The sequence below is a fragment of the Phalaenopsis equestris genome, unplaced genomic scaffold, assembly GCF_001263595.1.
Source record: "Phalaenopsis equestris unplaced genomic scaffold, ASM126359v1 Scaffold001045, whole genome shotgun sequence".
Classification (NCBI taxonomy): Eukaryota; Viridiplantae; Streptophyta; class Magnoliopsida; order Asparagales; family Orchidaceae; genus Phalaenopsis; species Phalaenopsis equestris.
In genome coordinates this window covers 125,963-139,368 of record NW_018165484.1, presented here as the reverse complement: position 1 = coordinate 139,368, position 13,406 = coordinate 125,963, and the positions used below count along the sequence as shown (strand labels likewise).

Here is a 13,406-nt window from a genome sequence, read left to right as displayed (position 1 = left end):
ATAGATGTCCGATCGGCCGCTAAGTTTTTCTCATGTTTCCGAACTTAAAAATTAAATAAAAACACTTTTTCATTTAATTTCCTCTCAACTAAGTAAGAGGTAAAAGTTAATATGAAGTCAATTATTTTATCTTCTCATTCTCTCTTCATATCCTTGCATCCACTCCCTTCAAACCAAACCAAGCCTCTGCTCATTCGTATCAAGTTCATAGCCAACTTTGATTTCCTTGAAGATGGTGTTCTTAATTGCTGATTAGTTCCTATAAATGTTGTTAGTTTGATTTGTTTATTGTTAATTATCATGATTTGATTAGTTTAGAGAGATTAGCAACCCATACTAATTTAATATTTTTTTCTTATCTCTTATATACTTTGGAAAAATAAACAAATATGAAGGATGGAATCTATGTTGATTGGTCAGCGAAATTTTAATTATTGTATTTCCCACTACTCCTTTGGTTGAGCTTTATCTCGTATTCACACCTAAAGAAGCGTCACATAGTTGTTAATAATTACAATTAAAAAATGTGCAAATCTAAATTTACTTATTGAAAGAAATCACTTATATAAACTATCTTATTCTTAATTTTTTTTATTTTAGAAAATATTTAAATTCTTAACATAATTATTTCAAATAAAATAATTTTTAAAAAATAGTGTAATAGTCATTTGAAAAAGAATATAATGACCTAATCAAAATCAACTTATTTTTGCTCAAATATGGCTTGCGAATTTTTTTTTGGTGATATTAGAGATTATCATAATATAAATCAATTTAAAAAGATATTATTTTATATTATAATAGAAGTTTTACTTTCAAATTATGATTAAATAAATTAATTTTAATAAAGCATTTTAAATTCGATTTAAATTTAACTTTTCAAGAAAAATATTACATCAAGACTTGTAGAGCTATGTTCGGAATCCATTGATATGTGGACACGTGACTTCAAGGAAACGCGCACGCTTTCTTGTGATCCGGCCCAATAACACAGGAGCATATTGCTCCTGTAATATTTTGTTTTATTCAAGTGTTATTGTGGTAGTATTGATATGTTATTGTGTTATTATAACATCGAAAATATTTCCAGAATGCAGTAACACATGAATAACACCACAATAACACTGAATAATACAAAATAACAATGTAGAAATATTTCCCAGCGCTAAAATATTTTTTTTTTAATTTTTCTATCACATCTACGTGAGCTTAAGTTCGAAGCCTTCATGTAATATTTTTCCGACTTTACAAAATAAAAACTTTGGTGCTGACCATCACTCAGCTGTTCAAAATTCTATTTTTATTATCTTCCCTGAGCTGAGCGGCCGGTCTAGGTGGGCCCCACCGAATACGAAAAATAAAAAAATAAAAACCGAAATTAAGTCTACAGATATCTAACCTCTCTGGCCAATAGCGACATCCAATACCTGGTTACAGCTGTATCCAATGTTCCCATATTTTTCCAATTTCCCCCCCATTTTTAACGCTTGCTCTTCAGTCCTGGAGAATATATCGCCAGTGTCCGATGCGCTCTGAACTTCGTTTTTGATGTTGATTAGCTCTGAAAGGCCGTGATTGGTGGATCCATAACCGGATCTGTAGGGATTTTTTGTCGTAGGATTGTGTTGGTGAATAGAGGGTGAAGACTGTTCACGTTTGAGTTCTTGGGATTGGCTGGCTTTTTTGGGGAAGAAGAGAACAAAAACGAGGGTTTCTGAGAGGGTTTGTTTCATGCTGAGTTGGTTGAGGCTATCCACGGCCGTCAGGTCTAAAGATTCGAGGCGCTGCATTTGTTTATCTTGTTTTTATTCGTAGACACTCGACTTCCGAAGAAAACTTAGAAGAGAGAGAGAGCGAGAGAGAGAGAGAGAGAGAGAGGCATTTGCAGCTTCAAAACTGTAGATTCCTGATTACATTTCTCTGGAGGACAGTTGAAAAGGGAGGGAAGGAATCATTCGGAAAGCTTGGGTTGCTTTTTTAGTATTTGTGGTGGCGAGAGAGTTAAGGTTAGATACTTGAGCTAGGTTTTGGAGAAACCTAGGAAGTCCAAGTAAGGGGGGGAAGAAGAAGACAAGGGAGAGAACAAAAGATAGAAGATAGATCTTTTTTATTATTATTTTTTGCGTAGGCCTTCAAAATTTTTGATGCTGTAAAGAATCTCCCCGCTCTGTCTGGTTGGAAGGAATTGGATTGTCTGGAGTGGTGGGCGAGCCCGTTGCAAAAAGTAAAGTAGTAAAAGAGCAAAGATAAAGAAAGGAAAGGTATGCGTCCAAATTCTATCTCCTTTTCTCTACCTGTAGAAATATGTTTTGTTCCTTTTTGTATTTATGCTTTTTTCAGGATCTTAGCTTGAAGTAAACTTAGTGAACACAAGTACATATTTGTTGGCAATTTCATATCCAGTGTTTTTAGTTTAAATGCAAATAATAGGAAACTGAATTCCCCTAAGAAATGAACAAACTTGCGTTTTCCACTAATAATTTTTTGCTCAACTCTACTAAAAAAATGGGAGGAAAAGCTTATTGGGACCTGTATGTTTGGGTCTAACCTTTTACTAAAATAACCTAATGTGCTTTTCATCATTGCAAAGATAAAATTTAGTTCATTTTTCGCTCCTTTTTCCTTCTAGAATAGATACCATTAACCCGTCCAATTTTTTACTTAATTCATTTCCAGATGTCATATTGAAGATTTTTAATTCAAATTAGGTGTGTCAAAAATTGACAGGACATACCAGCACGACTCAAAAAATTTGGTTTTAGTTTGGATTAGAAATCCCAACCATTTTAGTTTTTTGGGTTGACCAGTCAGCCCAAAATTAACCCAATATTGACTCCTTTACTCGAAATTAAGTTAAAATCAACACTTTAACCCCAAATTTGACCCGAGATTGTCTTGAAATTGACTCGAATTTGACCCAAATAATTGTTATGTCTTATATTATATTGGTCGGGTTTGTTTCAGCGGGTTAAATATGCATATATTAGGTTGGGGCTAGGCTTTCGGACCTGTTTAATATTCGAGTTGGTTTCAAGTCAAGAAATTTCGGGTTGAATCAAGTTTTGATGAAACTCAAACCCTATCCGTGAACTCGATTTGACTCCCTTAACTCATATACTTATTAGAAGGTAGATAATTTGAAAGGATTGTATTTTTAATGGTGAATATTTTTCTTATCAATAATTAAGATTATTTCTAAAGGCCCAAGCATGCAATTCATGATAATGTTGAGGAAATCGTGGGAACGCATCTGAAATTTTTGGTATGGGGCTCCGAAAGTCACTTGTCTAAACTTTTAAAGTAACTTAACCCAATTTGAATGACCTTGAGATTGGAAATGCACTCAACTTATTTATAAGACTCAAAAGTAGACATCGCCCAACTAGTTAGAGGGCTCAAGCTTAAAAGCCACTTATCCAATTTAGAAGGATCAAGCTTAGAGGGCACTCATTTGACCTCATTTGACCTAGAGGGCTTTCTTTCATGCTAACGAATCAACATGGGGTTGTTAGGGGAGGAGGGTTTAGAATAAACTCGCTTATCTAGCAACATCAAATTCACAAGTTCGTAAGACCTTTAAAGTACTTTTCTAGAATAACAATCCATATTTATTTTGATTTCTATGCCCATGTGTCTATAACAAATATGTCATATTTATTTATTAGATTCAAATATAGCCATATGTATAGCACCCAAAAATATTATAAATACTTGGTCAACGGGTCGCAACAAAATTAATGACTAAATGCTTTATATTTTTTGATGAAGTAATAACATCTCAAAATTTCTCTCTATTTTTCTTTTTTTGTCTTTGCCTAAGATTCAATGCTTTATATTTTTCAATGAAGTAATAACTTCTCAAAATTTCTCTCTAGTTTTTTTTTTAATTTCTCATTGCCCAAGTTTCTGCAAAAAATCATGTGTGCTCTGGAAGTATGGTTCAGTCATTGTCCCTAATAAATGTGGATCTAATATCTTTTCAGGTGCAATGAACATTGATTGATGTTAAGAATATAAAAGTAAGTACTATGTCAAGTAGAACATCCTAGCGGAGAAATTTCATTGAGAATAGAGAGCCAGGTGCTTGTAATCAATAAGCTGCCATAATAACTCAAATCATATTACGTTTGACAATTGGTGTGAATGTTTCCTGATACTTAGGGTCTGTTTGGGGCAGATGTAGCTTGTTGACAATCTATTGATAAGCAGTCGATCCAGATAAGCTGGTGATCAGTAGCTGATCTGGATAAGCTGGTTGGTTTTTTATTTGTGCTATTGAAAAACAGTTGATTGTGGGTAAATGATCAGTTTGCCCCTGTGTAGTAATGTTTGCAACAAAAATATCATAACAATATATTTGATACTTGAGAAACAAAAAACTATTTCAGAATAGTATAAAGGAAAAGATACATACCTCACATAACAGTGAGTATCAATTGTACTAATATATATATAGGTTATTTGTCATATATATATATATATATATTAAAATTACATTTTAAAAAATGATAATATTAATTGTAAAATCCAGACGGCGTATGCTCCGAACTATGCATCCTCCAGTGATGCCATCCAATCTCGATCATTACCTACAGTGGAATCTACCGGACTCTCTGCCCACTAGAAGAAGTCACATTTCTCTCGATCGTATGCTCATCACGGACACTTGCAGAACTTTCTCCCGTAGCTATGTGTCCGACGTGACATTAGCAGGGAAGGTTGTAGTTCGCAGTAACAGAACACTGGTCGAGAGGTTCCTGAAATTCTGGAGCTCATCTTTCCCGAATGATCAAAAAAACAATTCATTAGTCATAAAAATGTTCAAATTTCCAAGTCCAACCACCAACAAACACACTGAAGTCCAACCACACACACACACTACATCGAGCACACACACACACACCCAAGTCCAACTACCAGCAGACACACACAAGTTCAACCACACACGCACACACCAAGTCCAACCATCAGCAGACACACTCAAGTCCAACCATCAGTAGACACACCCAAGTCCAACCACCAGCACAGACACCCATATCCAACCACCAACACATTTTTTTCTCAAATTTTCTTTTCAAGTTGATTCCTACTTAAGGTTCTGTAGCTATGATTTCAAAAAATTATCAATGTTATTGATTTCCAGCCACGGGTGCATCTTCTCAGGCATATATATCGAAGAAATGAGCAGCAAATGAAGACATATATACCAAAACAATGCCACTGATTTCCAGCCATAAAGAATCTGTAGAAAATGATGATTAATGCTACTGATTTTCAACCAGAACAATTCTACTTATTTCCAGCCATAATTTGCTCAAAATAGCTTTGAGAATTTCCCTTAACCAAGCTTGATCAATCAAAAAAAGGTAAGTAATCATGAAAAAATTCCAAAGAAATCCATGAAATCGGAAACCACAAAGGGAAACTAGTGCAATGAAAAAACCAACAAAATAATTATAGAATAACATTGCAAGATACCGGCCGAGGTGTGACAGTAGGAGCAACCGAGGGAGAGGCGAGGGAAAACAGACCTAGGGCAATTGTAGTCGAGCGAGGGAGAGGGGCACGGGAGGAAATAAACCGATGAACACATATGGAAGACGTGGGTCGCGGGGTCGATGCTGCTGCCTGCATTTATTATAAAACTTAAACCGTCATTTCCACTGCCGCAACACAAACGCAAGAAACAAACGATGGGCTGGCATTTTCAAAACGCCAATCACACTTTTAAGCTGCGCCAAACGAACCCTTAATCCTGTATGACTGCGTGAAGCCCTTGGTAACAGGCCTGGCTTTGAATGTTTTTGCACTTCGATCTCCTTTGTATTTGACCTTGAATATCCATTTGCAGCCTACATGATTTTTTTCATGAGATAATTCTGTAAGTGTCCACGTGCTATTCTTTTTAGGGATCGAATTTCTTCTCAACAGTTTGTTTCCATGTTGGAACCTTTAGAGCCTCTTGGATAGAGTTGGGAATATGCACACTGTCACAAAATCTGTGTACGATTGTAGTAACTTTGAATAGGCTACATGTCTTTCAATTGGATGACTAGTGCACCATTTTTGTGTGAAATTGGTGGATTAAAATGTCATGAGCCATCAGTGTAAGAAAGTCATGAGTTGAGGAATCCATACCATTATGATTATCAGGAGGTGATTATCAGGAGGATGATTATCAGGAGGACTTGGCTTTTGATAGTCCTGAGGCTGCATGGTGTCCTATATATGCTCAGTGGTTTTTCTCCTTCTAGTGTAGACATGAAATTCCTAATCATTGGTGTCATGTTAAGGTGAAGTAGAGAAAATTTAAATTGTTTATGTGATAGAGTTTGGTCCTTAAAGTAGAGCTGGTTGAGGGGGAGTAGAGATAAAAAATCTCAAATATGATATTCTCTCAAATTCTCCCTCTAAATTTTAGATTTATGAAAATAAGATTAATTCTCAAAGGTGGCATTCATGGAGTTGTATATTTTTCTAGTGGTTGGAGATAACATTTGTACCCTTTTTGATTGGATGAGTAATCCAGGAAAATGCTTCTGAGAGACTTGAGTTCAAGTTTAATGTGGTATTATTGACTGATGTGAACAAAGACAGAACAACAAAAAATTTCAATGTTAAGTAAAAAAAAGAACGGATGTGTGGGTAGGATTCCATGAGCATATTACAGGGAATTTAAAAATTTCGGACTCAACTAGGCATCATATTAATGACTTATATGGATGTGAATGGCTTCCTCCCAAAAATATCTAGGCACGTGATTGCACAACATAGTGACACGAGTCTCCTAAAATAAGTGCATTTTTTTCTTTTTACTATCTCATTTTGTTGAGGAGTATTCACACAAAAACTTATATGGGTAATACAATGCTTGGAAAGATAAGGACTAAGGATAGAATTAAAATATTTTTTAGCATTATCAGTTCTAAGAATTTGAATTTTGTTTTGAAATTGAGTGAGAATTATGAAATGAAAAGATTGAATTATGGTGGTTGTTTAGATTTTTCTTTATAAGGAATGTCCATATTGCTATTGTGTGATCATATATGAATGTTACAAACCATCATACCCCATTTATATTTTTTACTTGAGAGGGTTCCCATATATCACTGTGAATTACAAAAAAGGATGTGAAGATTTGTATCACAATTTGGAATATACATGTCTGATATGTTTTGCAAGTTGACAAGTTTCACATTAATAAAAATTAGATTTTTAAGTAATAAATAAATGTGAAAATATTTTTTTCATGTATTTAAAATTTAGATTACCAAGACGACAATGACTCAACATGACTTGGTTTTCAATTGATATTCATGTTACTATTTTAAAAAAATGTAAACAAACATATCCATCAAGTTATATCTCTACTTTCTTTTCTATTGCCCCCATCTACTCATGGAAGGAGGTGAGTTGTGCTGTTTCAGAATTCAAGTCAATAGATGGGAATTAGTTTTGAAAATAAATTATTTTTAAACTACTAAAAACTTCTCAAAATTGTTAATAATTTTTAAACAAATTAGTCTGTTTTATAAGAAAAATAAAGTAATCTGGTCACCTGATTTCTGTTGTTGTTGGGGAGTTTGTTCTTTTTTTGAGGGTGTAGTTTCTTAGACATTTTCTTGCAGATATTCTAGTCAACATTCTTAAAAAATGTAAACAAACATATTTATGTTATCTTTATACATTTTTTTAGAAACAGAACCAAAATTTTTTTCAAACAGGGTCTAACCTACCAAAGGATAAGCGAACGTTGTAAAACAATTTGGAGTTGACAATAAAAAGAAAGATGGATTTTTGATATATGAATGATACTTGGCATTATCTATCTGTTAAAGGATAAGTTAGCATTAACTCCATCAAATAAGAGCCGGCAATAAAAGCAAGAAATTATCTATTTTTATAACGATGATATTTAGGCATTCAATAAACTATGAAAGGAAAGGTTTACGTTATAAATTACGATCAAGGAATAGTAAAATCTTCTTTTCTTCATGAGGATTTGGAGGACATCCATGTGGTGCAACCTTAGGGCTTTTGAAGTTATTTGAAGGAAAATCCTTGTAGCAAATAATATATAAGATTATATGTTTAAATGTTGGCTCGTTACATAAAAAATATTTTAAGACTTTGCATCAAATAGGCTTTGTTTTTTCTAAAGATAAATTTTTGCGGCATTGGTAATAGTTGCATCTTCTTTCTTATACATGGGATTACATGTTGTTTATTGGAACAAATATTATTGAGATTCATTAGGGGAAGTACTAATTTGAAGGATGTGGAGAGGTAGAGAATATTATTTGGATGAGAATTGCTCGTGAGAAATTTGCTTTGCATGGAAGTTGTTTCAAGCTGATTAGGTTTAGATGATATTAAATCACTATAATATGTTAATTACGATTCTTTTTAATTATTCTGGTGCCTAGTCATTTATATTAAACGCTTAAAGAAATAATCACCCGAAACTAATGAGAAAATAGAACATATAACTATAATACAATTAGTTGGTCAAAGCACTAGACTTGATAGTAGCACATCCGGGGAGCAATAAGAAGGTAAATTCCAAATTTAGAGAAGTCTCTGATTGGGCGGCAATGAAATGGATTTTAAAGTCCTCATTGATTTTTAGTAAGGGAAACATACTCATTGATTTTTTGTACGGGTAACATGAAACTTTAGGTTTCGTTGGTGCTGATCTTGTTGGTGATCTGGATGCTCATAGCATGTCATGCTATATTTATAATTTGGATGATATTTTTATTAGTTTGTCATCACTGTTATAGAATAAAGTGCTTTATGAATCACAAAGGGAGAATGCATAGTTATTGGGGTGGGCATAGGAATGATTTGATTGAATTTGTTATTGAAAGGAAAAGAAATAGGATTTTTTTTTGGGCAATTGTTTTGTACATTTAACTAAGCATGAAAAATTTTATTCTGGAACAAAATTTATTATAGGATTTGTTCTGAGGTCGTATCTTATAGTTGAAAAAAAATTAAAAAACATATTGAAAACTTGACTAGAAATTGATGCTTTGTAAAAGCTCAACTAAATTCCATCGGGTAATTTAGAGGTGTCATATAGTTTCCTCCTGCATGTTAAAATTTTCTATTCAGGTTGGAGAGCCTTAATATGCCGAGGGCAATTTTGTTCAACAAGCTTAAAACAAAAAATGATGATTTTATAGGTACTTATACATATGATCTTGTTGAATAGGAATCAATATTAAATTTTGATGCATATTTTATTGTGAGTTCCAATTAACCACTGCCTATTTGATTGATAAATAGCCGCATGCAGGAACACACCAATAGCAGTTCAGTTGGAATCCTTTTGAACACCTTTGAATGGAAAAAAAAAATGAAAAGATGTATTGCTAAGTGAAGTACGAGTTGATCAGAGATAATTTATAAAAAAAGATGATCGAGTGTGAGCTGTTTTGTGTTCTTATTCAATTAAAAAAAAAAGAAGAAGAAGAAGAAGAAAAGATTGGGAGAGAGTAGAACAAATTGAGAGTAATTACTCGATCTTTTTCAGTTGTGGTTGTGGTGAGAACCGTTTCAGCACAGTGTGCATTGTGTTGTGTTTCAAACGACGGCGGCAGTGATAGAAAATATTTGTTAATGTGAATAGGAACCACAAAATTTTTTTTTTGTCTTCTCCTTAAAGACTCTTATATTGTTATTTAGTTCTTTATCATTCTCACAAAATGTAAATATCTTTGATAAAATTTGATATACTCCTTTCTGTAATGGTGATCATGGACATAAGCAAAATAATCTTTGTCAAATAACTTAACTATTAGTCTTCTGTTTTAAATTTATGAAAATTTATTTCCATCATAGGTAGATCATCTGCCATTATTTAAAAAAACATGTTCAAGTAAATCATTTTTGCCATTATTCCACGATTGAGCAAATTCAGCAAGTTCATATGCTGCTGACATAATTTCTTGAAGTAGATAGCTTTGTGGAAATTATAGCTGGACCCCAGAAATATTTTGCCTTTTTTTATTTTCTTAGTTTTTTATAATGACAATAATGGCAGACTAACTTTACTCATTAGCAATAGTTGGTAAAGTGAAGACAATAGCTGAAACACTTCTCAAGTATGTTGTACTAGGAATCCTGTTCTGGAAGATTGTCTGAAACTTTGAATGTTGTGTTTTAATTGGCTTGTTATCATTAAGTTGATGCTTGATGGAAATAAAAAAAACTTATCAGGTAATTTTACTACAGATTTCAGCCCCCACCCTCCCAAAAAACCCCTGCTTTACTCCCTCGGTTCCTCTCTCTCTCTCTCTCTCTCTCTCTCTCTCTCTCTCTCTCTCTCTCTCTCTCTCTCTCTCTCTCTCTCTCTCTCTCTCTCTCTCTCTCTCTCTCTCTCTCTCTCTCTCTCTACCCCCTCCAGTTCCTCACTCCCTCCTTTATAATGGACATGCATAGCTGTGCATGTTTGTGGACAGGTGCACGTGCTTGTGTGTGGCTTTGAGGGTGATTTTGGAGTGCTTGTTTTGAGCCAATATTTCTCTTAAAGTAAGCTAATTGTATGTAGTTTATGTAGCTTAATGGTCCAATCTCTTAACGGAACCATCAATGTTTTCTATTCTGTGCAGATGAGAGTCAAGTATTGAGAATGATGGATCCCCAAGTTTTTGTTAGGTTGTCAGTTGGGTCACTTGGATTAAGAATCCCGGTGGCAGCTACTTCAAAAGCAGGGCAAAGTGCCAATTATCTTTCATTATCATCATGTCTGTGTGAGATCCGCCTGCGAGGCTTCCCAGTTCAAACTGCCTCAGTTCCCTTAATATCCTCTCCCGAAGATAGCCCAGATCCTCATAGCAACACAACAGTTTTCTATCTTGAAAAATCTGATTTGAAGGCATTGATGGCTCATAGATGCTTTCAGGCTGCCCAACCGTATCTTGAGATTGCTGTTTACTTGGGGAGAAAAGGATCTCATTGTGGTGTTACAGGTAGGAAGCAGCAGATTGGGACATTCAGGGTGGAAGTGGGACCAGAATGGAGCGAGGGAAAACCAACTTTGCTTCATAATGGGTGGATTAGTTTTGGGAAGAACAAGCCAGAAGGCCGCAAGCTTGTGCCAGAGCTGCATCTGAGAGTACAGCTGGATCCAGACCCGAGATACGTATTCCAGTTTGATGATGAGACAGCCTCGAGTCCGCAGATATTTCAACTTCAAGGAAACTCAAGGCAGCCCATTTTCAGTTGCAACTTTAGCCAAGATAGGAGGTAAGGAAGATATGTTTTCTTTCATTGTTTTATTTATTTGGGGCATTTACATACATTCCACCCAATTATTATGTATTTACATATCGAACACCTAAACTTTACTTTTTACATACAGCCACTAAAATCTTTCATATCACATAAAAATTATCACTTTTTAAAATTTTTAAGAGTGAAATACACCTTTTTATCCATAGGGAAGGTGGCATATGTGGAAAAATTATAGTTTAGGTTCGGATATGTAAATGCATAAGAATTGGGTGGGTATGTATATGTAAATCTTTCGATTTATTTTTATTCATGGAGAAGGGAAATTATGCATTCTGCATAAGAATTGTTTCTTTCAAGTTTTTATGCAATGCAGTCAGCATATTACAGATATTCTTTGTACAGATCCTTTGGTGATATTCTCTATGCCACTAGGGTTCTTATTCCTTCTTCAAATAAATTCAATTACACTTGTTTGATTTTATGTACTTGATGTTTTTCTGTTGATTTTTTTACGAACACAGGTGAATTTTTAAATACTGCGATGCACTAATAATAACAATTAGTTTAAGGGACCGTCCTCACCAATCAATTATCCCCTCTCCACCTGCTAGTTATTCTTCCACTAATTACTCACCACAGACCCCATTGCTAGGCCTATCTTGAATTTTCAATACTTTTGTTTCTTCTTTTATGATCATGCCTGGGACAACGTTTGTTGTTCATCTGAGGTTAAATGTACCTAAAAGCATGAAAAACGGACGAGGCTATTTGAACTTTTTTCTTTTAAGATGATTTTCATTTTGCACATCTTTTGTCGTGAATAACCACACCTTTATATTTCTTCCATAACTCACTCACGGAGAAGATGATTCAATATATTTCATTTATCTTTGTTCCATAACCTAAGCGCCGTTTTTTGACTTACTACTGTCTATTAATGACAATGTTACACCAAAAGCTCCACTCATTTTATGTGATGCAGCGCATCATTTCTAACTTAAATTTATCAACATTAATAGGACAACTCAACTTGATTCAGTAGTTGGGACCTGGACCTATCCCAACAATGTTGATCAGAACGGAGAAAGAAGGGAAAGGAAGGGCTGGAAAGTGATGATTTATGACCTCTCTGGCTCCGCAGTAGCAGCAGCTTTCATGTCAACCCCATTTGTCCCCTCAACAGGCTGTGATTGGGTGGCCCGTTCCAATCCTGGTGCCTGGCTCATTCTTCGTCCCGACCATTTTCGGTCCGTCGAGAGTTGGCTACCATGGGGCCGCCTGGAGGCGTGGCGCGAGATTGGGCCACGTGACTCGGTCTGCCTTCGCCTCCACCTCCTCCCTGAAGGCCAAGATGCTGGTGTTCTCGTGTCGGAGATAATGCTGAGTGCTGAGAAGGGAGGTGAGTTTTTTGTAGACTTGGATAGGCAGACACCAGTCAGTATGCCGGCTCATAGGCAACAGAATCGGGCCGTTGAAGGTGACCACGCAGCTGCAGCTGCAGCTTCAGGATCTGTATCGGGTTCATATGGATTTGTTATGAACTGCAGAGTTCAAGGGGAGGGGAAGAGTAGCAGGCCAATTGTGCAGCTTGCAATGAGGCATGTAACTTGTGTGGAAGATGCAGCCATCTTCATGGCTGTAGCAGCAGCTGTGGACCTTAGCATGGAGGCGTGCCGGCCGTTCAGGAGGAAGACCAGAAAGGGGAGTTGGCATTCCATATTGTGATATTATTGGGATGCATTCATTATACATTGCATCTCCTTGAATCGAGTTTTCATGTGCTTTATGTGATATTCTGTGAGTTGAAACATTCCTATTGTCTTCATGTTGGTTTCCTGCATCAGGAAATTCACTTTGGTAGAACTGTTTTAGGAAACTTTGTTTTTTGCTTATAGCAATGTTACGAATTGTGTGATTGGGGTTTTATAAGATGATCTTTTGAATCTTTTACTGCTCGGATATATAGATGAAAGGCTTTGTTGTTTTTGTATTATTTTTTGTTTCTTTTGCTTTAATTTTATGCAATATAAATTGTGTTTGATTTTAGATTTCAGTCTATTTCTTATTTTATGAAGTATGGCTATTTTTTATGAAGAAAACTACAGCGTATATCAAAATGTCACGAGTTCTACGAGGTTCAAGTTATTATGGCAGCTTCGTCTTCC

At 35.1% G+C, this 13,406-nt stretch overlaps 1 protein-coding gene across 1 annotated transcript; it reads left to right on the top strand.

Moving 5' to 3' along the window:
- The first annotated feature begins 1,417 nt into the window (after nucleotides 1-1,417).
- On the top strand, nucleotides 1,418-13,186 carry LOC110032878. The gene is made up of 3 exons (XM_020736655.1): nucleotides 1,418-2,261; nucleotides 10,617-11,253; nucleotides 12,261-13,186. Exons 2-3 carry the CDS (start codon nucleotides 10,637-10,639, stop codon nucleotides 12,964-12,966), a joined length of 1,323 nt encoding a protein of 440 aa, XP_020592314.1. The 5' UTR covers nucleotides 1,418-2,261; nucleotides 10,617-10,636; the 3' UTR covers nucleotides 12,967-13,186.
- The last annotated feature ends 220 nt before the right edge of the window (nucleotides 13,187-13,406 follow it).

Coding starts and splice junctions, on each gene's coding strand:
- LOC110032878 (XM_020736655.1), top strand. CDS start 10,637: ATGATGGATCCCCAAGTTTTTGTTAGGTTGTCAGTTGGGTCACTTGGA. Junction 11,254..12,260: donor AACTTTAGCCAAGATAGGAG/GTAAGGAAGATA, acceptor CAACATTAATAG/GACAACTCAACTTGATTCAG.